At 48.3% G+C, this 27,222-nt stretch overlaps 1 protein-coding gene across 9 annotated transcripts in view; it reads left to right on the top strand.

Annotated features, from left to right (window-relative positions):
* The window catches only part of PICALM (phosphatidylinositol binding clathrin assembly protein), a 94,665-nt gene extending 71,000 nt beyond the window's left edge, over positions 1-23,665 (top strand). For 3 of the 9 annotated variants that reach the window (XM_077341389.1, XM_077341391.1, XM_077341394.1), the window contains 9 exons: positions 3,504-3,611; positions 4,834-4,965; positions 5,057-5,087; positions 5,860-5,959; positions 9,113-9,136; positions 11,264-11,323; positions 13,311-13,415; positions 18,657-18,766; positions 22,117-23,665. In XM_077341389.1, the coding sequence (XP_077197504.1) occupies positions 3,504-3,611; positions 4,834-4,965; positions 5,057-5,087; positions 5,860-5,959; positions 9,113-9,136; positions 11,264-11,323; positions 13,311-13,415; positions 18,657-18,749 (653 nt within the window). In that variant the 3' untranslated portion in view covers positions 18,750-18,766; positions 22,117-23,665. Of the gene's footprint in view, positions 1-3,503; positions 3,612-4,833; positions 4,966-5,056; positions 5,088-5,859; positions 5,960-9,112; positions 9,137-11,263; positions 11,324-13,310; positions 13,416-18,656; positions 18,767-18,891; positions 18,948-22,116 lie in introns of all 9 variants that reach the window. The other 6 variants (XM_077341390.1, XM_077341395.1, XR_013231699.1 and 3 more) reach the window with 5 other exon arrangements.
* Positions 23,666-27,222: the final 3,557 nt, after the last annotated feature.

The following is a 27,222-nucleotide window of genomic DNA, read 5'->3' as shown; positions in this document are numbered from 1 at the left end:
GAAAGGGAAGGTGAATGTAAGCCACTTTGAGACCTCTTTGGGTAGAGAAAAGTGGCATATAAGAACCAACTCTTCTTCTTCAGTAATATTAGGGCTCTCTCAGCCTCACCTCCCTCACAGGGTGTCCGTTGTGGGGAGAGGAAAGGGAAGGCGACTGTAAGCCACTTTGAGACTCCTTTGGATAGAGAAAAGCAGCATATAAGAACCAACTCTTCTTCTTTTTAATGATTACAGAAGTGGGACTGAAAGTGCACTATTCAACATGTGTGAAAGTGCCTATAGTTATATTGCTTTTATCAGCCATTCTCAACAGGGACCATATGCCCCCCCCCGGGGACTCTGGCCCTTTTGAAGGGGGCCACAGACTGAAAAAAATGTGAGAAGGGAAGCCTGAAGGGTTATGGGGAGTCCTGGTAACAGAACTGATGAAATATCCCTTCGTCATGTATGACGCCATTAATTGCTAGACAGTTCAACATTTGACGAAACGAAAAAGAAATGTCACCCAATCCTTTGTGCGTGCTGGGATTTATGCATTCAAGGGGAAAAATGAACATGCAAGATATCTGTCTGGTGTACATATAAGACAAGGTATGTCAAGTATAATTAGCTCACTCTTAGCTTAGTCCTTTTTTAGCCTCATTGCAGGAGCAGCCAGCCTATTGCAGGGGAAGAGCTCCTAAAAAGGTTGTGGCTAAAAGAAGATTGGGAATAGCTGTCTATAAGAGTTAACTGTTTAAAAACATGTTGGTGCAAATATGAAATCTTTCGATTGTCACTTTTAATTGCGGAGGTTTGTTCTTGTGGTTGCATTACAGTTGCGGTTGTTAGGTGACACTGGATCGAGCTCATAGGATCTGGTGGTGAAAGTTTGTGCACCTTTAAAACACACTGATGTTTTAGGTTCTGTGTTTGACTCTCCATTATGTAGCTTGGGAATCTTCACACAAAAAAGTCTCAGCCTCACCTCTACCCCACAGGGTGTTTGTTATGGGGAGAGGAAAAGGAAGGTGATTGGAAGATGCTTTGAGACTCCTTCTGGGAGTGAAAAGCGGGGGGGGGGTGACCTTCATTTATGACGTTGAAGGGCACACGAGCATTATCAATATAGTATTGTCCACGTGTTAAGAGCCATCAGGAAGTTTCTTATCCTGCTCTTCCCTGAGCAATCGAAACTCGGGGCAGTTGACAATATCAGTAAAAATGCAGATGTTCTATAAAACAATGCACTGGCCTTCTGGCACGACCATCAAAGAAGCTGGTACTCGGCTCTCTAAGATTACGTCAGTGGAATTTCTAGAGGAATAATTCCGTTCTGCAGGCTCTGCAGAACCTAGACAGGACCCACTAGGTGCCGGTCTTTGCAGACAGAGCACTTCACCAGGTTCGGGCCACAGTCAAAAAAATCCCTTGTTCTGGTTGCAGTTGAGCTACCTGAGGGTCAGGCACCACTCGAAGTTCTCGTGAACCAGAACACAAGGATGGCTATTTTTATTTCTCTTAATGAGTTTTATCAAAAGGGGCACAAATAATCAGAGTAGTTCAGCAGTGGAATAGGCTGCCTAAGGAGGTGGTGAGCGCCCCCTCACTGGAAGTCTTCAAGCAAAGGTTGGATACACACTTTTCTTGGATGCTTTAGGATGCTTAGGGCTAATCCTGCGTTGAGCAGGGGGTTGGACTAGATGGCCTGTGTGGCCCCTTCAAACTCTATGATTCTATGATTCTATGATTCTATGAATTTGGTACATGGAGCCACAAAATGCACTTAACAAAAGAACCAGAGCAGAGTAGTTTGACTTGCGTCTGACTTGTTTTTGTGAGCACTCTGTTCCGACTGGTGAATTGCATTGGTTATAACAGTGTAGATCAGGGGTAGTCAACCTGTGGTCCTCCAGATGTCCATGGACTACAATTCCCATGAGCCCTGCCAGCAAACGCTGGTAGGGGCTCATGGGAATTGTACTCCATGGACATCTGGAGGACCACAGGTTTGACTACCCCTGGTGTAGATCACTGATACTCAGTGGCTCCAGGGCCAGATTTGGCTCTTTGGCATGCCTTTTGTGGCTCCTCTGACCGTGGCAGGCACCACGTGTTTCATTGAAGCGGGCGAGACCCTTGCTCAGCGGGGCTTGTGGTTCAGAGATGATTTCTGCGTAGCACCTGCCCATCAGAGTGACAGGTCAGGTGCAAGCCTCCTGCCAGGGATGGAAGTACACGTGACTCTTTTGGGTTGGTGCTCATGAGCACAGTTCTCCGCGAGTTATGTGGAGCATATCTCCAATGTAGGTTCTAAAACTTTGATGGAATATCTGCGGCTTGGTAAACACAGGCATGGGGAGAGCTGTCTGGATTGGGATCGGAGAGCAAGATAACCAGTTATAGGTAACTGTGTTGGTCTGAAGCAGCAGAACAAAATCTTGAGTTCAGAGGCCGTCAATGTTTTATTCCTTGTACTAGCTTCAAAGCCTGTTCCTAAGAACAGGCCTTGAAAGGGTCCCCTCCCCTGGCCCCTGGCCAGGCAGCTTAAGTTGGCTTTGGGCTGCAGGCGCAGCTGGATCAAGGGGGGTGGGTAGGGGTTGGGCAGCTCGTTAGCAGGCCCAGGACAGAGCTCCTTAGCAGGCAGTCAGCAAGCTGGGAGGCCCTTGTCAGCAGGCCCAGCCTAGCAGGCCAAGAGGCCCTCGTTAGCAAGCCCAGCCTAGCAGGCCAAGAGGCCCTCATTAGCAAGCCCTCCACCACAACCCTTTGGTGGCTCCAGGCACCTGGCGTCTGAGAGCAAAAAGGCTAGAGTCCAGGGACGGAGGGCGGGAGCTACAGGGGCAGGGCCAATCAGGGCAAGGTTGGCTACACCCTGATTGGCCCTATTCTAACTTGGACAGCCAGACACGTCCCACCCCCTAGGCTGTTTCACAAATATATAGAGGAACAACAATGGATGGATAAGGATAAGTTCTTACGTGCCCATGTGGGTGCACACAAAAGCTTGTACCAGGAATAAAACTTTGTTGGTCTTAAAGGTGCTGCTGGACCCAAACTTTGTTCAGTTATATGAATTATTTTGACTGAACCTCCCGCAAGCGCTGCGACCCAGGGATGACTATTTGGGGGATTTGGAGCTGGGGGATGATGCTACTCGTGCTTTGTTGGAAATCCGTCCAGTCTAGTGGTGACAAAATACAGTCATTGGGCCATTCCAACTTGTTCTGAAGGATTCTGCCTTTTCTGGCATAGCAGATGGGCCAGGAAAGACCCGGGCGTATCGCACAGCTGTAGCTTAGCATAGGCACAGCTGCGCTGGAAACTCCCAACATGCTGCGTCTTGTATCACAAATGTCTCCTTCCGGAAGACGCTGGAAGCTGTTGCCGCAAAAGTGAACTCCCTCGAGCCCTCAATCCGTGTCTGAACACCTTGTCATCGCCAGAGGGGTTCTGCTTGCCCGGGCGGTTGAGAGATCTTGTCCTGTGCATTAGCGGCTCTAATTCTTGTCACCGTCTCTTTGTAGGCTTCACTCCGTCTCCTGCCGCCCAACCCCCACCCTCCGCAGGCCTTAATGTTGACTTTGAGTCCGTGTTTGGAAACAGAACTGCAAATGTGCCAGTGGATTCCTGTGGTAGGTCTCTTGAAACTGCCGCTTCTTAACAGCTCTTCGAAGAAAAACACTCTCGCATGCCCAAGTAGCATTTTGAATTCTCGGGTTCCTTGGACACTGCCAGATTTGTCGTGCCACCCGGTTTCCCGTGAACTAGAGCTGCGCTGGTCAGATCGTAAGCCTAGTTCATAGAAGCTTTCTCCACCGTAGATGTCCTGGTCTTCAGATGTCCCGATGCACCTTGATTGCTTTTGCTGGGAAAGTTCAGAATTGTCGTGACGCTCCCAGTTTGTAGCTCTGGGTCCTGGTTGCTGGATATGTAGAACTGCTGTTCCTTCAAGACAGAATTCCCTTATTTTACTCTCCTGGAGATATTATCTCCCTCTAGAGCAGTGATTCTCAGCCTTGGGGTCAAGACCCCGTTCGGGGTTGCCTGGCCCCTTCCCCGGGGTTGCCAGGTTGCCCACTGCTGTGGCAGCGGGTGGCAGCAGGCAGTGGCAAGTGGAGACGAGTGGTGGCGGCGGGCAGCAGAGGCAACGGAGCCAGCCTTGATTGTTGTGCGCACGCGCACACACATGCCACTCCGCACACACTGCTACTGCACCAGCCGTCGCCAAAGTTGGAGTTGCAGCGAAGAAAAGGTTGAAAACTGCTGCTGTAGAGATCTCTGGGCCAATGATATGCTAGACCCGGGATGGCCAAACTGTGGCTCTCCAGATGTCCATGTTGCCGGCAGGGGATCATGGGAATCGTAGTCCATGAACATCTGGAGAAGCCACAGTTTGGCTAGACGTTTGCACAAAAGAGAGAACAGCATATCACAAGCAAGAAGCTCCCAGCATTTTTGCCTCTGACTGGCATGAATTCTTGTAACCTGTTCGAACGGTGGCATCGCCTCACTTTTATTATTCCCTGAATCTACAATGTTGAAGCTTATTTTCCTAACTACATTTCTGCCTTATTTCCCTCCCCCCGCCCTTTTCTCTGTTTCCTGCTTTGCTAATCTGACATATTAAAGGAGGTGGGTAGGCTACATGGGACTTGTTTGTTATGGAAGGTTTTTGTGAGTGACAAACAATAAAAAAAACCTTCATTTTAAAAGAAGACCCGACTTCCAATAGCACCAAGTCTTCTAGGGGTTACTGCAACTTTAACATGACACGCACCTAAGATTGTATCTTACCCCGTCTTGTAAATGAGTTTGGTTGCTCCTAACGTTCTCCCCCCCCCCTTTTTTTTAAAGGGTTTGACGAATTAGGCGGTCTCCTAAAACCAACCGTGACTTCTCAAAATCAGAGTCTTCCAGCTTCCAAAGCAGCTCCTAATAAATTAGTGTCAGACGATCTGGATTCATCTTTAGCCAACCTTGTAGGCAGTAAGTGAAATCTTTTGTGCCTTCACAGTTTTTACGTGCAAGTGAATGGGCCGCTTCCAACCATTTTGTTGTTGTTGTTATTTCGTGACAGATTTGGGCATTGGAAATGGAACAGCAAAAAAGTGAGTATTTAGTTTCCAAAATCTATCCGTGTTTCTGGGTAACCTTCATCAGCGTATTTCCACAGCCGTTCTTTCCCTAGGGGCAGTGACCTAAAAGCAAATATGACTAGTGATAAAGACCATCTTTATATCCTTCAACGTAGCAGCTTGGGGCTCTCTCAACAGCCCTGTGAGGTAGAACAGTTAGATTTGAGTCCAGTAGAACAGGGGCCAACAGTTTTGGATATAAGCTTTTGAGAGTCATGGCTCCCTTTGTCAAACACGAGCAGAGCAGAAACAGAGCTCTCTGCGTCCTTTTTTATTCTGATCAGAAGGTGGGAGGGCTGTTGTAAGAAAAAAAGAAAGATGCATATAGATCAGGGGTAGTCAACCTGTGGTCCTCCAGATGTTCATGGACTACAATTCCCATGAGCCCCCTGCCAGCGTTTGCTGGCAGGGGGCTCATGGGAATTGTAGTCCATGAACATCTGGAGGACCACAGGTTGACTACCCCTGATATAGATAATTAATTGAGATAATTAACAGGTCCAGAACAGTGGATCCTCCCAGGGTCTAAGCCGGGACAGATTTCTTATCTTACCATACATAAGCATTTCCCCTCTGTTCTAATCACGCTTGATGACAATAAGCATGCTTACCTTGGTATCCTTTTCAAGGACTTTGAGTCCTTGCAGAGATACGGGGTATGGGGGGGGGGAATCTCATCAGGACCTTTCCCGAAGCAACTCGCGAAGAATTCCCGAATGGTAACATTTTGAACCTTTATTCAAAGCGACGTGAATTGGACGCAGCCGGGAGAGAAGAAGCTAACGGGAGGCTCCAACTGGCAGCCCAAGGTTGCGCCAACCACAGCCTGGAACGCACCGACAATGGTAAGCTCCTGTCGCCGCTTGTGGAGGTTGGGTGCCAGTTTAGGAAACCGCCAGGAGCTTTCAGAGGAAGATGAGAGTCCGCGAAGCACTGTCGGAGCCCCAGATTAATGGAAAGGTCGTGTTGAGGTTGCATCATTATTAGATATCTTGGTTATTGGGTGTTGAATACTGAAGTCTGTGTAGTGTTAAGGTCACTCCCCCAGGAACTCTGTAGGAATTGCGTATTTCTCCACCATTGCCTTATTTTGGTTGAGGCTGCTTCCCAGAGCTTGGGACTGGGATAGAGTGCTTGGGAAATGCAAGAAGCAGTGGTAGAGTCTCAAGTTTTACCTGTTTGTAGCTCTTGGTTGCAGAATAACAGGAGAGAATCAAGTGGGTAGCCATGTTGGTCTGAAGTAGCAGAACAAAATCAGAGTCCAGTGGCACCTTTAAGACCAACAAAGATTTATTCAAGGCGTGAGCTTTCGAGCGCAAGCACACTTCCTCAGACTAATCTAATTTAACAGAACTAACTTTTGCTTTATATTCTCACAGTCATGATGGTAGTTCTTAGTCTGAGGAAGAGTGTTTTTTTTGTTTTTTGTTTGTTTAGGAGAGAATCCAGTTTGGGCACAAATTGGGAAAATACAGTTCAGTTTGTGGCGTGCCCAGTTCGCAAGCCGTGAACTGTCATAAACTTTTAGCCACTAAACTGGTGAGGTGGTAGACTTCAAGGGGGGTGGCAGGTTACAGTGGATAGGGTTTTGAGTGTCCTGCATAGTGGACTAGATGTCCCAGGAGGCCCCTTCCAACTCTATGATTCTATGAGGTTTGTGACTCAGTAGAATGCTTCCCCCCCCACTGCATGTTAGAGACACCAAACTTGCATGGGATCTTCAGCTGATTCTCCTCTACTTGTCACCCAAGTTTAGTGAGGATTTGATTGATGGGGTCAAAGTTATGACCCCTCAAATAAGCTGCCCCCAGGGAAGTGCTTTCTGGGGAAGCGACAGGTGCAGATTCAGTTGTATACAGAATGGAACCTGTACAAGTTAGAGACATCATATTTTCAGGAGACCTTCCCCGGGTGCAAATTGGACTTAAGGGGTCCAAGTTACGGTCCCTGAAAGAAGATGCCACCAGGAGAGTGCTTTTTGGGGAGATGTCAGCCGTACATGCAAAAGTGCAAGCTATACTCACGGAACACACAGGGAGCCTGTTGCTTTGAAGTTATGTAATAATTTCAATTGAGCAGAGATTGGAAATGTATCCAATCAGGAACCACCCCAAAATGCTTGATCTGCCACAAGCTGGCCAAAATCTGTCACAAACTTTAGTTCATGAGACCATTCATGCCCATCCCTAATTCAGATGTTCAACTCTCCCCCCCCCCCGTCCCTGAGGCCTTATCCATTTTCAATTTGCAACCCACCATTCCTCCAAATAATTCAAGAGTAATCCAGATAGAGTTGTAGTTTAATAGAGGGTCCCAGGTTCAGTGACAGAGCACTTGTTCGGCACGTAGAAGGTCCCAGGTTCAATCCCCGGCATCCCCACTTAAACGATCTGGGAGCGGCTGACATGAAAGACCTCTGGAGAGCCATGGCCAGTTTGAGTAGACAAGACCGGACGTTGACAGAGCAGTTACCCGAAAGGCACTCTGATATGTTGTGTCCACAACAGCCCTGCAAAGGAGGTGAGGGTGAAATATACTGCCAAGTGCTAAATACCAAGTTTCTTGGCTGCGTGAGGATTTGGGCGGAGTTCAGCCCTTGGCAAAGAACTAGAAGGAAATCGCCGAGTATCGGTTCCGGTTTTTTTCTTCATCCATAGTTGTCATTAAAAGTGATCTGTGCCAGATAGAGTTGCGCGCTCCAGCGCGCTTTGGCGAGCACCGACGCCCGAGGCGGCCAGTGGCGCAGAGAGGAGAGGGCCGGCGGCATGCTAGCCTGTGCTCACACACAGGCACAGAGTTCTCTTTCAGTTCTCACACTTGAGTAAGTCGAAGGCAGTGCAAAGTCGGGTCTTCTGCGTAATTAGGCGGGTTGAATCACGGAGTCTACAAAAGAGGGGTTGGATCCCGCAGTCTGCCAGCTCAGGGTTCATTGTATTTCCCCCCACCCTGCCCTCATGGAACCAGACCCAGGGAAGCAGATTCTTGGTGTGGAGGAACTTGGTGCCTTCTGCTGGTAGTCCGAAGTATTTCAGCTTATGCCTGTGGGAAAATATTTGTAAACGAAAGCTTCCAGCACGGCCGGGGTGTGTGAACATCTCCATTGCTCTCAGTGCTGAGAAGGTGAAAGGGTTTTAAAAACTGAGATTGGGGAGGGGCTAGACTAAAAGTTTACCGTTTCTGGTTTGGGGATTGTGAGTTCCTGAATGGTTTACCTTCTGTTTGCCCCCCTCCCCTTTCCCCTGTGACTTTTCATAGTCCTCTAGTTTGTACATCCTATACGATGAGCATGAATTATGTAGGAATTGCTTGGTTATGTGGCCTTTGCAGTTGATTGGCCCCTGAAAATACCCCGAAGAGCACTGGGCAAAAGCTTCCCTAGATTATCCGCAGATGGTTTGAAAACACAGATTGACAGGAGGGGGCAGGTGGAGTGGTTAAGCACACCCACTTGCCTTTCAGATTTCGCTCATCCAAACCATACAACTTCAGGCAGGAGAAGGGGTTGTATATTTGAATGTTTTCCAGTATTAAACTCTTCCTGGGCATAGACGACTAGCAAGCTGAAGACAGGAGGGGCTACACCTAGGCAAGTGCACCCCTAAAGAGGTTTTAAGGCTAGGAAGGGCTGTCCCTTCCCAACTTCTGGTTTGCCGTGTTTCCTTTCGGTCTTCGTGTGAACGCTTTGCCCTTTCATTCAGTGAATTTCAGTGCTCTCCATGGTAATACTTCTTTGGGGGAAAGCCTGTACGCACAAATAGCATCCAACCATGCAAGAATCCAGAAAATGTATGTGCGGGCCTGTCCACCATGCCGGTGCCCCATACCAGAGATTTCACTGAAACGGCTTGGCATTACAAGAGGCCGTATTTCAGGGGTTAATGATAAATGCTGTTGTGACTAAAATGCTGTGTGTGTGTGTGTGTGTATTCTGTTTTTAAGTGCTCATTTCTAATCCAGTGTTATTGCATTATGTAATTGTTCTTCCGGGGGAAAAACAGAATGGCATGCATTTTCCACAATACGTAAGTGTACAAAACTCGTGGCCTCTCTTTTTTTTCCCATTTTTTCCTCCTTTTTTTTTTTTTTTTTTTGCAATCAGATTGGCATGCAATTAACCACTATTGGTGCAGCAGAATCTCATAATCCTCCTGCTACTCCACATTTCCCCCCCCCTCTCCCCTTACGTTCCGATCTTTGGGCATGATTGGAAAACTTGAGCGGCTTCAAACTTCTCCAGGTCTCCCGGGGTGTGCCCTGCAGGCCTCTTGACTCCAATGACGGCATGGACAAACACTTAAGATTTTTTTTTTCTCGCTTTGAACTCCTGTCATTTGCGGCCAGAGGAGCTGGTGTGCGTTTTGTGTGTCCGTAACTGCCTTTAAGCCGTAGCAGCAAATTGCATTTGGTGACTCAATCAGATTAAAGGCATTTTATTTGTGCGTGTGCGTGTGAATAACTGCATGAAATCTCACAGGCTTCTGTTCAACTTGGCACTCGATCCACTACAGACTTGATTTTTTTTTTCCAAATAGGGAGAGACCAATATGTCCCCAAACAAAACAAAACGGAGTGAAGAATCCCCCATTGTTTGGTTTCACTCCCCAGGGGCTGATGGTAACTTCAGAACGGCATTTCTTGAAAGGGAGGCCATCTCTTATTTCAGTACCAAAAAAGGGTGATAACGGGGGTCCGAACCATGTAAAATCAACTCAATTCCTCAAAGCGTTGATATAATAAGAGCTAAAGAATGGAATAATAAAGGTTTTTTTGTGCTGTAATCCAAAGGTGAGTTGAGTTTGGTGACTGGCTGCGACTGGCCTTTAAAAAAAAACAAAACAAAACTATTATCCTACCCTGCAAGATACGTATTTCCCATCTGTTTTATCCACGGACAAATAGCCCATTGCAACTGAATAGCTCTGTGGCTAATCTCAGCCCTTTAATTCTTGCGCTCTTCCAACTTCTCTTGTGTTCCTATTGGTCTTTCCCTGTGCTCCTTTCCATCGTGGGGGGGGGGGGGGAAATCCAAAGCCGATCCCGAGCGCTCGGAAGCCCACAGCTCAGCGTATGAACCTCCATTCTGTTTGCAAAATGGTCTGCTTTAGCTGTGCAGATACTAATCGCTATATCATCTCATTAACTGTGGTACCCAGTCAGAAGATGGACTCCCGTCGTGCGGCGGACATCAGAGTTCACGGAAACCATCTTTTCTTTCGTTTTGAAAACTGTCTGATTCTAAAACAGCTCCTCCACCCCACCCCTTCCCCCAATCCCCAGCTTTCTTTTTTGGAGGTTAGCCTGATAGAAGACACTAGATAGTGCTTCTCTTGGTCTCTCTGCATGGGAGAAGCTCCTAGTAAGATGCACTTTGTAGATTTCTCTGCACTTTTGTATTTTGTAGGGATTCTCTCGCTTTGTATTAATGGGGCCATAGGATACGACAGGGCTGTCAGCCTTTTGAGAGGAGCCATCATTTCATAAGTAGGGAATTAGAGGTAAAATGGCAGGTTGACAGCATTGCTGCTCTGGAGGAGAAGGGGTTAAGTGCTTTAAACCGTGGTCCTTGTATCCAGCCTGGGGAGGAGTACACATCACCCCAAACTTACCTGGAGCTGCCAGTGATTATGCTTTTCCCTGTAGAAGGCACTCTTGAAGGCTGAGGCTGGGGGTTGCGAAGGTTTGCACCCCTTTGTATTTTTTTGCCCGCTCTCCTCCGAAACACAGAGCTTCTTGCAAAGTCTGTGGACCATAGACCTCCCGAGCGCTCTGCATCCAGGCCTGGGTGATTGTCTGAAGGCAGGCAATGGGGCCTCCCTTTACGATTTTGATAATAGCACCCGTCAGCTAACTGCACTTGAATGAGCTTTTGGAGATGCTCCCAAGCTATTCTCTTCAGGGCACTTAGGCTCATCTCGAGCATCCTTGAGCATTTGTGAGACGCCTGCGTCTGGGTCAGGCTGGGCGCCATCTGTAATATTGCCTCAGTTTACCTTTGCCGTTGGTGTTCAACTGTCGGCTTGCCTGCTGGGATGGCACCGTAGGCTTTGTAGCAAGTTGCCAGTTTCAGGCTTGGGCAGTCGAGGTGATTCACGATTGAGAGAAGTCCTTTTTCTGTATAGCTTATCATGTTTTTTTTCCCCCTCCATTAGGCACCGCCTGTAATGGCCTATCCTGCCACAACGCCAACCGGAGTGATGGGCTACGGAATGGTCAGTAAATTCTAGTATCGGTTCAAAGCCATCTTAGGGGGTATTGGTTCAAAGCCATCGGAGGGGGTTGGTTCAAAGCCATTGGAGGTGGTATTGGTTCAAAGCCATCGGAGGGGGTATTGGTTCAAAGTCATCGGAGGGGGTATTGGTTCAAAGCCATCAAAGCCATCGGAGGGGGTATTGGTTCAAAGCCATCAGAGGGGGTTGGTTCAAAGCCATCGGAGAGGGTTGGTTCAAAGCCATCGGAGAGGGTTGGTTCAAAGCCATCAGAGGGGGTTGGTTCAAAGCCATCGGAGAGGGTTGGTTCAAAGCCATCGGAGAGGGTTGGTTCAAAGCCATCAGAGGGGGTTGGTTCAAAGCCATCGGAGAGGGTTGGTTCAAAGCCATCGGAGGGGGTATTGGTTCAAAGCCATCGGAGGGGGTATTGGTTCAAAGCCATCGGAGGGGGTTGGTTCAAAGCCATCGGAGGGGGTATTGGTTCAAAGCCATCGGAAGGGGTTGGTTCAAAGCCATTGGAGGGGGTATTGGTTCAAAGCCATTGGAGGGGGTATTGGTTCAAAGCCATTGGAGGGGGTATTGGTTCTAAGCTATTGGAGGGGGTATTGGTTCAAAGCCATTGGAGGGAGCCAGCTTGGTGTAGTGGTTGAGAATGATGGACTGTAATCTGGAGAATCGGGTTTGATTCACTGCTCCTCCTCCACATGCAGCTAGCTGGGTGTCCTTGGGCCAGTCACAGTTCTCCCAGAGCTCTCTCAGCCTCACCTACCTCACAGGGCATCTGTTGTGAGGAGAGGAAGGGAAGACAATTGATTATAAGTCACTCTAAGACCCAAGAGGCCTGCTTCGGGGAGTTTGGGCCAGTCACTGCTCTCTCAGACCCACCTACCTCACAGGGTGACTTGTAAGGAGAGAAAGGGAAGACAATTATAAACCTACTTCAGGTAGTACAAAGCGGGTTACAAAAACCCCACCTGTTCTCTCTTCTCCCTTTTCATCTTGCGGTGTATGCGAACGTTGCTTACTCTAGAACCCTTCCAAGAATCCTCTGCAACACAGCGCTATATAGAGGCTCTTGATAGGCAGATCATTGTCCAAAAGAGTGACCTTGAAGCTAAGGAGTCAAAAAGCCACTTACGTGTTTCCGCACCCTTCCCACGTAGCCTCCAGTGTGTCTGTACATCTTGCATGGACTGGACACGACAGACTGCCAAAGAAGCAAATCTGAGAAATAAGTCAGATTGTTCTGTAATTAAAAAGGAGAGCCATTTTAACAAATCACAACATCGAGGAAGGAAATGGGAAGTGTTTTTATACAGGCAGTTCAGGAGAGTGTCTTGAAAAAAGCTGATTACGCTTTATTTACTAATTTATTTATTTGGGGTTTTTTTTAGTCGCCACTCACCTGAAGGATTCCATGGTGACTTACAACAGTAAAGCCACTAAAGTAGTAATATAAAATACAAATAACAAAAATAAAAATTTTTGTGGGGGGCTCAGTTTAACACGGCAAGGAATTTGGGGGTGATCCCTTACGATGGAGGCACAGGTGACGGGGGTCATGCGCATGGCATTTTATCGGGCTTCGGTGATCACCAAAGCAGCCGGAGCGTGCAACCTTAGTCTGAACCAGGTCTCGGCATGATTAAAACAGAGGGCTTTGATATGAATTGGACAGCAGAAGTGCCCCAGTTCTTCCCTTGATAAATAGGGGAGCTTCCAGCCATTGGGGGAGAGTGAGGAGGTACAGCTTGGAGAAGGATATGCAGCACCCAGCAGAGTTTTGGGAGACGGAGCCAGAAGCTTGTCCTTTTAAAAGAACCCTGTTTTGCAGGCGGCCTTCAATCTGGAACCACTTTCTGATGTTCCCTGAGGTCCTTTGCTCTGCACAATTTTGTTTGTGTTTAGGACGGCTGAGATGCTTAGCCTCACCTCTCCGTGCCTCGCACCACTCACGTTGCATTTAATTCTGTTCCTTTCCGGATTTTAGCCGTCCCAAATGGGAGGAGTACCAGTAATGACGCAGCCAACCTTAATATACAGCCAACCTGTCATGAGACCTCCAAATCCTTTTGGTCCTGTATCAGGAGCCCAGGTGAGTATGGAAACTGATTGACAAACGTCTTGGCTGTCAACAAATGCGGCAGGCATGCCTGAACCCTTAACACCTTAGCGGTGCGTTTTGCTTCTTTTGGACAATAGCCGGCAGAGCGAGGCACGGGAAAACCAGCAGAGATGGGAGGGAAGAAGGACTAATGCAGACACGAAGGAGGTGAGGGTGGTCTGGGAAGAAGCTTTGAAGAGGGAGAAGGAAGAGGCGGGTATATGGTTTCAGTGTGAAAGTAGGTGTGAGTGGAGGAAATGGTAGATAAGCATTTGTGGACTAGAGATGGGCAGGGAAGACTTGGGAATGTGCCATAACCGGTCACTTGTGTTATCTGAAAATCGTCGGCAAAAGAGCAGCCAGTTAGTGATAAAGTTTAAGCGGGTAAGTTCTACATATGGAAGAGGGTTTTTTTGTGGGATAGAGTTGGGGACTGGGCGCAGAGGGAGAGGTCCTTTTCAAGAGATTTCCCAGATGTCTTCAGCGTCACTCCCCAAGAGCATGTACGACATGTCAGTGGCTTGCACAGAGCTCTTGAAAAGCGGAAGGCGTGCAGCTGCTTGCATGCATGTCAGGAATTAAAGCCAGCCCTTCGGTCATCACTGCCTGCATGCCTTGGAAAAGAGGTGGATGTGTGATCATCACGATCCCTGTGCAGTGGATTTTCTTCTTTTCTAACTGGACCCCAGCTTGCCTCCAGGAAGGCCGAAATACTAGGTTTTGGTACAAACTTGCTTGGTTGGCCTGGGCAGTCCTTTTTCAGGGGGGACGGTTGTATAATAGCAGTTCTTTGACTCATTTTCTCTTACAAAGCTGCTCTTCTTAGAATCATAGAGTTGGAAGGGACCTCCCAGAGTCATCTAGTCCAACCCCCTGCAGAATGCAGGAAACTCCCCAACTACCTGCCCATCCACAGTGACCCTAATTCCATGCCCAGATATTGCTTCTCCCCCCCCCGCCCCCGCTGCCCCCCAAAAATCTAGTCTGGACAGAATCCCTGGCTAGTCTGGTCTGGAAGAAATTCACCAGGGTGCCAGAGTCCCTTTTCCTTCTCTGTTCTGAGGCCAGAGTGGGGAGCAGTAACCTCATTGCCTAGGGAAACCACGGAGGTCAGGGGGTTTGCCCTGGGGGACAGGGGATATTCACGTGTTGAAGACCTATCAGGAAACCATGGATTCACTAAGGGTGAAGGGGATGGGGGTGGGGTTTGAGAGAACCTGTGTATGCTGGTGAAAGGGATGTGCAATTTGGAGAACTTTAAACACTGTCAACCCCTGTCCAGCAGTCAGGAGTGGAAGAGACTGATGTGTCTGAGGCCCGAATCGACATTCCGTGTTTGGCACATTACCTTTTTGCAGGCAATTGTCCTCTTGCTTAGACCGTATTTGGATACATCTGTAGGAGCGGGATAAATGTGTCAGCCCTTGTAGGCATTGCCTAACCTAGGTGAGCTACCGAAAATCAATGGATCGTGTGTCCTGATGCCTTGGTAATGAATTAAGGTATTGGCTTTCACCTCTGAAGCTGCTCGTGCGGGAAATCGTGCTTTGGCGGTGAGAAACAAATTCGGCTGTTCTGCCTCCTTCGGCTGGCAGGCTGGTGAGAGATGTGAATCTTAAGTCTCTTGGGAGCACCGCACGGTCGAGTCGGTCCTGGGAACCCTGCCACGTTAGGATGCTGGATGGCGGTCACACGATTGGGTGTTTCCCCTGTTTGAAAAAGGAACAGGATCTCAGTGTGGCATTCCCCCGCTGACAGCTTACTTTTCGAAGGCAGGGAGGTTGGCCCTGCCCGCCTTCTCCCCCAATATCCACCGGCATGCCTAAGCAGCATAGTCCCCAGAGCCAGTTTGGTGTCGTGGTTAAGAGCGACGGCCTCTAAACTGGAGGACCGGGTTTGATTCCCCATTCCTCCTTCGCATGCAGCCCGCTGGGTGACCTTGGCCCAGTCACAGTTCCTTCAGAGCTCTCTTAGCTCCACTTGTTTCACAGGGTGTCTGTTGTGGGGAGAGGAAGGGCAGGCAACTGGAAGCTGCTTTGTGACTCTTTGGGTAGTAAAAAGCAGGGTACAAAACCCCAATTTCTACTGGAATCAGCTGCTTTTTTTTCTGAATGCCCCTGACTGTATACCTAACTGGGGGAAAAAACGGTTTTCACGTTACAGTGTCTGTAGCTGGCTCAGGCAGGTTTCCCTTCCTTCTCAAGCCCGGTCCCATTTCACCAAGGTCAGATTTATGAGCTTTTCTGCGGAAGGGAACAAAGACCTGTTGTGGCATCCCCGTGAGTAGCAGCAGTATCTCAGGCTTCTGTCTGCCTCCTGATTCTTCATACTAGATGCAGAGTGTACTTGGCATCCTGCTACGGGGTCCGGAGAGGGTCTCCTTTAGAAGAGGGCGACCTATTGTTATTGGCAGATCTTATATTAGCTGAACTGCACAAGTCCCAAGTGCTTGCTTCACGGTGCGAACTGGGTGCCCAACGGCCGTGGGTGAGCCTTGACTTCCGCGGCTGTCTGTCGGGATCCCCCTCTGTTTTCTCCTTCATTTCCAATCCCCAATTTGCAGTTCCTTTGCTTCTGTGCGCCTGCTTGCTCATCTCAAAGAGCGTTATGCTAGAAATGCCACTCCTCTGGTCGTCTGGGTTTCTCGTACTTGGTTGAGTGAGCCCCGGGTCTTACAGGAACCCGTGAATTAGATTCCATGCATAAAGAAGCCTTCAAGGTATATGGTTCTAACGCTTCTGCTACCAGTAGAGAGTGGTGTTCTAACGCTAGTTTGCTAGAATGAATGAAATTAATGCAAAAGAAATTCCTTCTAAGCATCCAGAAGTTCCTGACAGTGAGAGTGGTTTCTCAGTGGAACAGGCTTTCCTGGGAGGTGGTGGGTTCTCCATCTTTGGAGATTTTTAAACAGAGGCTGGAGAGCCATCTGACGGAGAGGCTGATTCTGTGAAAGCCCAAGGGGGGTGGCAGGTGACAGTGGATGAGCGAGAGGGTTGTGAGTGTCCTGCACAGTGCAGGGGGTTGGACTAGATGACCCATGAGGTTCCTTCCAACTCTATGATTCTATGATTCTAAATTCCGTCTAAACATCCGGAAGAAATTCCTGACCATTAGAGCGGTTCCTCAGTGGAACAGGCTTCCTTGGGAGGTGGTGGGTTCTCAATCTTTGGAGATTTTTAAGCAGAGGCTGGATAGCCATCTGATGAAGAGGCTGATTCTGTGAAGGTTCAAGGTGTAGCAGGTGACAGGGGATGAGCGATAGGGTTGTGAGTGTCCTGCATATTGCAGGGGGTTGGACTAGATGAACCATGAGGTCCCTTCCAACTCTTATGATTCTGTGATTCTATGCTTTGTAACCAGGCGGCTTCTTCCCACCTGGAGCCTCAGTGTTGGGGCAGTCTTGAGGGCTGCATCGCATGATATGCTTGTTATGTGGAAGACCCTTGAAAATGCCTCTCCCTGGTGACCTTCCTGGGTATTGCCATGTTGTATGGTTTGGACCCTTGCCAATGTGGTCCATCTTACAGCTTCCTTGTTGCTGCCAGGCATTTAGCCCAGCAATAAGCAGAGGTCCTAAAGGGTGGACGTTAGCAAACAATGAGGAGGGAAAAAAAACTGTGAGAAATACAGCAGCCCCGTGATAGTCACCTCCATTCTAATAGAAAATTTACAACTACCAGCACCAAGACTTAAGTATACATTATTTAATACAAAACCATCAAATAGCTTAAACTTCTTGTCAGTTCGTAAGGCTAGAATCACAAAGGAGACCTGTCAGAGATCATTAGCCTATTTGAGGGACGTCTGTCCACGTGTTGGCTGGACCAGGATAGAAAAAAATGGATACTCTTTAGTTTTTAAGATAATTGAAAAAGGCAGGTCTGAAATGGGAATTTCCTGGAAACTCATCTTATCTAGCCACTGTGCCATTTTGTTAACAGTGTATAGAATCAAGCATGTGTGTCTGGTTTATAATGTATTGGTTTCTTGGCCAATGTGCTACTTGTTAACGATGCATAGACTTGAATATCTTTGTCTGACTGTTACACGGACTGTTTTCAATGCATTCGTTTGAAAAGCAGGCATCTTTGTAGTTCAGCCACATGGCATTAAAGGAAGGTATTTCCTTAGATGGTTTTGTTTGGAGGAAAGCAACAGGTTTCTGTTTGGGGAAAGAGGAACAGGAGTTTTGGGTGTGTGTGTTTTACTTCCTGTGGCTCCGTGGTAGAACGTCTGCTTGGCACAATCCCTGGTATCTCCTGCTAAAAGGACCAGGTAGGAGGTAATGGGGAAGGTGGGGGGCTGAGACCCCATCTGAGTGGGCAGTACTGACCTTGACGGACCAACAGTCCAATTCGGTATACGACAGCAAGACACCTCAGCCAACTTTTTCAAACCTAGACCTTCCAGCCCCACAGCTCTTGCTGTATCCCCTCGGGACTCTCGAGGCTCTGTATATACAAAGAAAATTGATAAAGCCCCCTGGAGCCAGAAGAGCAAAAATTGCCTCCGTAGAGAACTAAATCAAGGCGTAGGCAGCTAAGCCAAAACAGAGTGTGGCAAGCAGGGTTGACTGTACTAGCATGGCGCTCTCCTGTGCTTTTCCCTTTGCCTGCTTTAGGAAACTAGCAGCAGTGTTGGCCATGCTCCTGTGCCACAGCCAGGCCACTTCCTCCCAACCACCCAAGTGCCACGAGCACCCAGGGCACCCCAGTCAGCAGAGTTTGGCCCTGTGTGGAATGCCAAGAGGGGTAACCTTTCAGTGGAAGGGCTGGGGATAGAACAAGCCGTCTTTGAAGGCCGACTTCAGACCTGGCTTCCATCTGCAGAACTGCACAGCGGGGGTGTCTAATACCTTATCGTTATTTTTAAAATTTGTATTTATTATATATCTGGTGCCAGGCGTGATTCTGGGAAGGCCCGCCACACAGCTGGCCCAAGGTGCTGGCGCCATTTTCGGCCAGTTGGTCGCTCGCGCTGCGGACAGCACTCGAACTCCTGCATCTGTCCTATACCGTTTGGTGGGGTGGGGGCGTCTCAGTGTCGCATGCCATGTAAATGCCTTCTCTCTGGTTTCCCCCTCCCCCTCCCCCCTCCTTTTAACCAGTCCCGCCTGACCTTCCCGCCGCCCTTCTCCTCCTCCCCGTCACTGCATCTTCCGCCTTCATGTTTCCGCCATTCTGAGGCCTTCTTTTTCTCTCTCTCCCCTTTCGGCCATCTTCTCTCTCCCAGCTGTCTGCCGCTTCCAGCCCATCTGCCCAGAGGCCTCACAGCGCTTCCGGAAAGGATCCTTATGCGGAGGTCTCTCTCCAGGATTTCTTGTAAAAAAAAACCCAACTTAGGTATTGCACGGCGACTCTGGGGGCGCTGGCGGCTTGGATTTCCCCATACAAGGCAGCTCAGGAAGGGCACGGCTGCCTTGTATGTCTCCCTCTTCAGTCTTAACCATGTCCATTTCGACATTCAGATGGAGATAACTGGGGACTCTGTTACACTCGCATGCGGTTTGACTTTCAAATCACGGTATGGGATGCAGCAGCTTGAGTTGAGTCCTTTGGAAAGGGGGCGGGGAGGGAAATTTGGAAACCTTTCTTGATGAAAACTGAGACGTTCCTCTGAGAGATTCTGGGTGGGCGGTGCTGGTTTGGGGGAGTGGGCTTCTATAAATCAGAGAGCTGATTCCTGAGAAGATGGTCGCAAAATGGAATTTTTCTCTTCTTCCGTTCCTTCCGCCCAGCAGCCTACTGGCCCTGAAATGCTGTTCTAGGGAGGAGGGTGGACAGGAACTCCCATCCCCCCCCCCAAAAAAAGAGCCTGGTGGGTGTAAATTATTTATGGATGAGCGTTATTTATGGTCTGCTGTTTGAGGTGTGCAATGTCTTGCAAGTCCAGTACAGCAGTGGTCCCCAACTTTTTTATCGCCGGGGACCACTCAACGCCTTTTACTGAGGCCCGGTGGGGGGGTAGTTTACTCCTCTACTCTCAACCACTGCCCTAACGCTCTCTGATGACTATGGTAATGTTTAAACATCCCTTCAAAATAAGATGCAGACACGCCACAACAATGAACATCAGGAACTTTATTTTCATGGAAATTTTAACTCATGACAATGACAAATCAATGGGAACCCTGAGCTTGTTTCTCTGCAACGAGATAGTCCCATCTGGGAGTGATGGGAGACAACGACACCCAAAGTGTGTTGTAAAGGGCCAGGGGGGATGAAGTAAAGGGCCGGGGGGGGGAGAGAGAAGGTGTCCTTCAGGGCCCACCTCCAATTAGTTGAAGGCCCACATGTGGTCCGAGGCCCACAGGTTGGGGATCACTAAAGTACAGTAAACCGGATGGGACATCCAGTGAACAGCACAATCAGATTTTGGACCACAGAAATCTAAAAATCACATGAATTCTAAAACAGAGCTGGAACCAAGCAGAAGGATTTAAATGTGTCACGTAGAATGGCGTGAAGCTACACAGTTGGGGCATCCTTACAGTATGCATTTGGTGTCCTCAGGAACCCAGAGGTTGAACAAGAAACTATATTAAAATTAAAATACAAACATTGATTGTGCACATTGAGCTTAAAAACATTAAAGCATTAGGACCAGAGTCTGTGCAAATATTGCACATATCATTTCAGTGGTTGCACATGGTATGACCATGCGCCAAATGCATTTCGACCCAGAGGGTCTTTATCCACGGTCAAATAAAATATATGCACACATAGAATGATATGCCGTATTGCAATAAGACCTGGTTGGCGGCGTAAGAATCATAAAATGTGAAGCTCCCAAAATATCTATAGAAGTCATTTAAAACGTGGAGCTCACAATTAAAAATCAAAGTAGGCAAAACCACCATTCTGTCAAAGGCCAGGGGTCAGTCCTCAGTGTGCAGCCTCATGTGTAGACCAAAGGAAAGTGCAGTTTTCTGAAATATTACATTTCAGTCCAGTTCAGTCATATTATCTGATATCTGCAATGAAAAGGAGACATGGCCAAAAAAAAACAAACAACCTTCTAAACCATATCCAAATCCCTTTGTATTTCTTTCTCTGAGGTCTATTATTTTTGTTCCCTTAGGCCAGCCTTCCTCAACTTTTTTTACCATTGAGAAACCCCTGAAATATTCTTCAGGCTTCAAGAAACCCCAGAAATGGCACAATGGTGCAGAATTTGGTTGGGAAGCAGAGCTGTGGACACGCCCACCCGGGGCCCCTCCCCTATCCACCTCTTCCAGCCCCATCGCTGGCCATTTTGGGAGGGGGGAATGGGTCGACATGACCATATACGGTCATATCACCCTATAAGTGTTAAACAATTTTTTTTTTTAAGTATAAAAATTCGTTAACTCCCTAACAGGGCTGTCAAGATACCCCAGGGTTTAACAAAACCCTGCCTTAAACCTTTTAGGAGTCCCAGTGCCTCAGAAAATCCCAAGCCTCTACCACCGTCCCTCTCCCATGCCCTGCGTTGGGCAGAAGCGCATCTGTAGGTCCTGCCACTGAGACCCACATAGGCAGAACATACCTATCTAAGGAACTGTCTCTCCGAGTATGTCCCCCGAAGAACGTGCTACATTCTGTCACTTCCAATGTGTGGTGATCCCTGGCCCCAAAGAAGTGTGTTTGGCCTTTTGGCCCGGGCTCCTAGCCTGGTGGAATGAGCTGCCAGTGGAGATCCAGGCCTTATGAGGACTACCAAAGTTCTCAGGGGCCTATAAAACAGCACTCTTCCACCAGGCATATGGTTGAGGCCAAAACTAGCAAGCAGAACACCAAATCGGGCCCTCCCCCTTCCCTACTACGGGAAATCCGATCGATTACGGGGGTGCTGTTCTTATTCAGTAGAGTTAGCTGCAGGTTACTGAATTCCAGAAGAAGGTTAAAGCAGTTTTTATTTTTTGAGAGAAAGAAAGAAAAAAAAAGTTCAAGAAAATGGCTGGACGTTCTCCTGCCCTGAAACGCTGGCAGCCTGTAATCCGGGGAGATGAACTCCCTAAAGGATTGGAGACGGCCCCAAGAGTTCCCTAGGACTTCCTGGGTAGAAAAATGAGGTGGGGTTTGCGTACCCCTCCTCTTCTGCCAATTGCTTCCACAATTGACCCCCTGTCGGGCTCCAGTGATTACACTGCAGTCTCCTCAGGACGCCATCTTTTAGCCACACTCCAGGTTACTGAATTCCAGACTATGTTTTTATTATTTTAAATTGTATATAAACCTATGTCGTAAGCCGCCCCAAGCCTGCTGCGCAGGGAGGGGCAGCCTAGAAATTAATGAATTATTAACGATGTAATAATAAAATTGAAGCAGAAAATACTGTGCGGGGGAAGGGGGGGGGAGACCGCCAGATGGCTTGACTCACTATAAGACAACTTTGTCTATACAGTACCTGTTCATCTGTGAGAGTAGACTTCAGCTACTAATAAGTTTCAAGGACTTGGTGGTTTGAGACTCAACAACTTCAGCTGATTGCGCTCAAGAAGGAATAGGGCGGAGGCCGGGTTTCTTCTCCCTCATTCTGAGATCGCAGCGATGACGCTCCATCGCAGGGCCAACCCCCTTAAGAGCCCTTATTTTGTGCATAAGCCTTGGGTGACTAGTCAAAGATGGGTGGGTTCTTTTTTTTGGGGGGGGTAGACAGAAGTCTTGGTCGCGTGCATAGAGATAATGTGCCTGTCGTCTTGTCTCCTTAGATACAGTTCATGTAACCGTGCCAGATCGAGGGGGGTGAGAACAGTTCCAGAAAGACCACCTGCTCAGCATCCGACCCTTCCTTCCAGCCGCATCAAAACCGATGTCTCTTAAGCTCTCCTCTTCCTTTAGAGCAATCCAGTAAAAAAAAAAAAAAATCACAAAAGGCCCACGAGAGTGGTGGGGGGCACCACTCTAGGGAAGCCGTGGGGCCCCCGCCACACTTAGTATAAAGCCAAGAATTGCCACAGTTTTGGTGTAGGATCTTTTTCTTTTCTTCCCCCCCCCCCCCCGATCGGTTAGTAACCACAACCGAGAACACACGCACATAGCCACAAATTGAGAAGACACACAACAGAAGCGTCTTATTCCACTAAGAAGGGTAAAAACAAACAAAGAAACAACCCCATGCATTTGGAGCTGCTGTTGGGAACAAATTGCTGGGCACCCTTTTACTGTTAAACCCCCCAACAACAACTTTTCTATGGGATTAAATCCTAAATCTAATTCTCCAGCTTTTCCTCTTCAGACATCATCCGTATTAGATTCAATAATGAAAAGATTAACTTTAAAAAAAAAAATTATATATTCCGTTGCATAGACATTCCTTTTATGTATTATTTGTATTTATTTATGGTTACCGAATTAAGTAATGTTGTTATCACGAACCCTCCGTTTGTGGAGCAAAAAACGTGTCTGTGGATGTATACAATATGTCTCCTCCTAGGGTTTTTTTTTTTTTTTAACCCCCATCCCCCACCCCCTCCCATCCACAAGAGCGATTTGGAGTGCTTCCTCACCCACCAGTACACACCCAGACCCACGGAGCACGGAGTACGTTCCAGGATCCGGAAACACCACCTGTCGATCCTCCCTGGGCACCGGAGGTGTCGTCCCCGCACACCGTCGGTTCTGCTACGGATTCGGGACGAGGGAGCGGGGAGGGGACGGGAGCAGCCCGACCGACTTGGAGGAGCACGGGGATTGCTCGACCGGGCGTCAGCGGCTTCGGGAGCGGAACTTTTCCTTGCTTTGTGCTTGGCATGTAATTAATTATCTTACACTTGACATAACGGCCTTTCCAAAATGAATGTGAGGAATTGCTTTCACTTTTAAAGACTTTCCTTCTTCTCTGTACAAAACGGGGAAAAAAAAACACCTTTTGAGGTATTAGTGGGGTTGGGGGCGGGGGGGATGGCTTGATTCTTTCCTTCATTTGGGTAGCACTGTGCCCACGATCATGTACTGTGGACGTAGATTAAAATCTCAAAAGGGAAGTAGCGTCTCGAAGGGCACAATCCGCTGGGAGGTCCCCCTGCGTTGTTCTGTAGAATGGGGTGGGTGGGCCTTGATGCATAAGTCCCAAGCCCTCACGCACTCTTTAATCGTGTAGGAATCCTCCTAATTTTTCTGCAGAATCAGAAGCGGCGCTGTTGACCGGCGCTTCCGTGTAAATACACCCATTCCAGTTTTGGATGGCGGGAAAACAAAACAAAACAAAAAAACAAAAAACGGGGCCTTAAGAAGGACAAGTCGAAGGCATGAAAGCAATTCTGTACATGAACTTAAGCATACTTGCTGCATTGTCTCCGCAGATTCTATTTTTGTTTAAAATGTTGAAATGTATGTTAGCAAAAAAAAAAAAAAAAAAAGTGGATTTTCAAATAAAATGCAGCTTCCACAAACGTTTTGTTATGGTATGGAGGTCTGGAATGGTGGTTCTTTTGCCTTGACGGGTGGGCCCTGCTGCTACTGATGGGTGAAATAAAAATCGCTGGGGTGGGGAGGCATTGTTGGCAAAGATTTTTGTTGTTATTGTTTTATCCCCTTGACTGTCTGCCAGTTGTGATCTTGGAAAAATCAGGCTAGGTTAACACGATTGAGAATGGATTCCTCTAGGTCAGCGGTTCTCCACCTTCCCTTGAATACAGGTCCTCATGTTGTAGTGACCCCCAACCATAAAATTAGGCAGGTATTCTTTCACAGAAATTAGACCAAAACTGACCAATGGTGTGAAGATCCATCGTTCAGGATTGTATATAAATTGGGTTTTTTTTCCTGGGGTTTCTCAGTTCAGTTCTGCCACTTGTCCCACCGTGCCCATCTCACTCAAATCTGCTCCAGAACGACAAATGCTCCATCTTGATCTACCCCGCAAGGCTATTGTGTGGATGGTGTCTCCCCCCACCACCACCAGCCAAGCTGCTTGCCCTGACGCAACCCCTGTGAAAGGGTCATTCCAACCCGCAAAGGGGTCCCGACCCCCAGGTTGAGAACCACTGCTCTAGGTATTAATAACATGGGAGGGTTTCTGGAGTTCTGGCCCTGCTGGTGGACCTCCCGGTGGCCCTTGAGGTTTTGACCACTATGACATAGGAGTGTTTGACTGGATGGGCCATTGTCCTGATCCAGCATGGCTTCCCTTCCGCTCTTTTAAGTGTTGCTTTTTCATACCACAGTTCTTCTCGTTCTCATCTTCCGTGACCTTTGGATGGATTGGGGTTGCTGATACAATTCTGCCTCCGTGCCACCAATGAACAACAACTACCTCTCCTTTGTGGAACATGAGGTGGCAATAATATAAATCAAATGATTATAACCCACCCACCTTTAGAAAAGCACCCATTTTTAGGAAGGCAGGAGGAATGTGGGAAAGACACACCCTCACCATGCAGGCCCTGTCAGAAGGCAATCCACGGCTGCCTGGTACATTCAACACCCTTCTGTTCATAGTAGTGCGCGCACATTGAGAGAATCCTGTGTGCGTCATTCCAAACCCCGTCAAATTGGATCACATTGCCTAGATTAAAAATCGCCTAGATTTTTCCTAAGGAGTGATAAAGATACTCGGCCTGGTCACATGTTTTGAATGCTCCGTGCATCATCATCCCTTTGGGCCCACGGATAGATTTGAGCACTTATGATGATGTTCTCCCCAACTCTACAGTGTTGTTTATTTTATTTATTTTTAAATTTATATACCGCCGTTCCCCAACAGGTCTCGCAGCGCTTTACGTAATAAATTGTGCAAGTGAGAGCCCTGGGCCAAATAATGTGAGGTTTTCGTGGATGTTTTAGGCCAGAGGTGGCCAAACCCGGGCTCTCCAGATGCCAGCTGGCAGGGGCTCATGGGAATTGTGGCCCATGGACATCTGGAGAGCCCCCGCTTAGCCACCCCTGATTTGGGCCGGTCCTGCATTGAGCAGGAGGTTAGACTAGATGGCCTTTATGACCCCTTCCGCTTCTCTGATTATCTGTGTTCCCCACAATTCTGCTAATTGAACTGACAAAAGCATGAACTCTGGAAAAGGGAGAACGTGAGCAAGATCCCTTGGTCCTCTCAACTCTCAGTTGCTATGGGTCCATCCACTGATTTATTCAATCCTTAACCATCTTTCTGGCTCCTAAACAGGAAACGCTCGAATACCACCCTGCATTTAGAGGAAACCAATTGTTCAGGCTTAGAGGAGAGGATACACCCCTGCCATCTCCAGCTTCCACTTGTCAGTCTTCTCTAAGAGGATGTTTAACCATTAAAAAGTACCCTTTGGGTACGATCTGTCAAACCGGTTATCGCTCCACCTGACAGAATTAGGATCCATACTGCATTTTCCAACTTGTCAACAAAGAAGCAGTAGCCATTCCCTTGCTGATAGGCAAAGAGAGTTAATCCTTTCAAAACAACAGGGCATTGTAGCAACCTACATTTACTAAGAGGGCGGAAAGTTCCACGGGAGGTGTTTTCCAGTCACCAGGGAACCCGATTAAACTGGGAGTCGCTGAACCAAATCAAAGGTTCCGCCAATCCATAGCGACTTCGGTTCTCCTTCCCTGCTTCATCTGCCCCAGTGTGAAGGGGTCTGCAGCTGTGCCTTTGAAGTGAGCGACCTCAATGTGGGATATATTAAATGGGTTCTTAAAAAAATATTAATCCCTCCATGGGAAAACCCAAACAGGCACAGAGCTCCTGCCAGTAATTGTTAAAGTCAAGATGGTTAGGTTAATTCAGAACTTGGGCTTTGTATGCCTTGTATGGTGTAAGGCAGGGGTAGTCAAGCTGCGGTCCTCCAGATGCCCGTGGACTACAATTCCCATGATCCCCTGCAAGGCAGGGGCTCATGGGAATTGTAGTCCATGGACATCTGGAGGGCCGCAGTTTGACTACCCCCGGCCTAAGGCCTAAGACGGTCTGTGATAAATGCCTTCTATCTACTCTCTGGCTGACCTGGATTGACCAAGGCCAGCCCAAGAAGGGGCCTGCTGTGATAAGAGAAAGGGACAGACTGCTATGATTACATCCGGGCTAGTCACAGTGTCTCAGAACTTTCTCAGCCTCACAGGATGTCTCTTGTGGGGAGAGGAAGGGAAAGCGATTGTCAACTACTTTGAGAATTGAGGCCTGCTGGGTGACCTTGGGTCAGTCACGGTTCTCTCAGGACTCTCTCAGCCCCACCTCCCTCACAAGGGCTATGCTGTGAGGAGCGGAAGGGGAGGCGGTTGTCGGCCGGTCTGAGACACGAGGCCTGCTAGCTCTTGGGGCAGTCATGGTTCTCTCAGAGCTCTCAGCTACGCTGACCTCACAGGATGTCTGTTATGAAGAGGAAGGGGGAGGCAATTGTCAGCCATTTTGAGACACATGAAGCCTGCTGGGTAACCTTGGGCCAGTCACAGTTCTCTCAGGACTCTGCCTCACAGGGTGTGTTTTATGAAGAGGAAGGCAATTGTCCACCATTTTGAGACCCATGAAGCCTGCTGGGTGACCTTGGGCCAGTCACAGTTCTCTCAGGACTCTCAGCCCCATCTGCCTCACAGGGTGTGTTTTATGCAGAGGATGGCAATTGTCTACCATTTTGAAACACATGAGGCCTGCTGGGTGACCTTGGGCCAGTCACAGTTCTCTCAGAGCTCTCTCAGCCACACCTACTTCATAAGGTGTCTGTTGTGGAGAGAGGAAGGGAAAGGCAATTGTAAACCGCTTTTAAACTCCAGAAGGTAGAGAAAAGGGTATAGAAGCCTCCTTTGCTTCATCCTTCATACTGGCCGTGGCTGGCCCTGCTTAGCTTTCCAAACTCTTTAAGAAGCTCAGGCTAAGCTGTGCTACCTACCAA

Source organism: Paroedura picta, chromosome 6, assembly GCF_049243985.1.
Source record: "Paroedura picta isolate Pp20150507F chromosome 6, Ppicta_v3.0, whole genome shotgun sequence".
NCBI lineage: Eukaryota > Metazoa > Chordata > Lepidosauria > Squamata > Gekkonidae > Paroedura > Paroedura picta.
The sequence above is the reverse complement of the archived record's forward strand: the minus strand, read 5'-3'. Positions and strand labels throughout refer to the sequence as shown.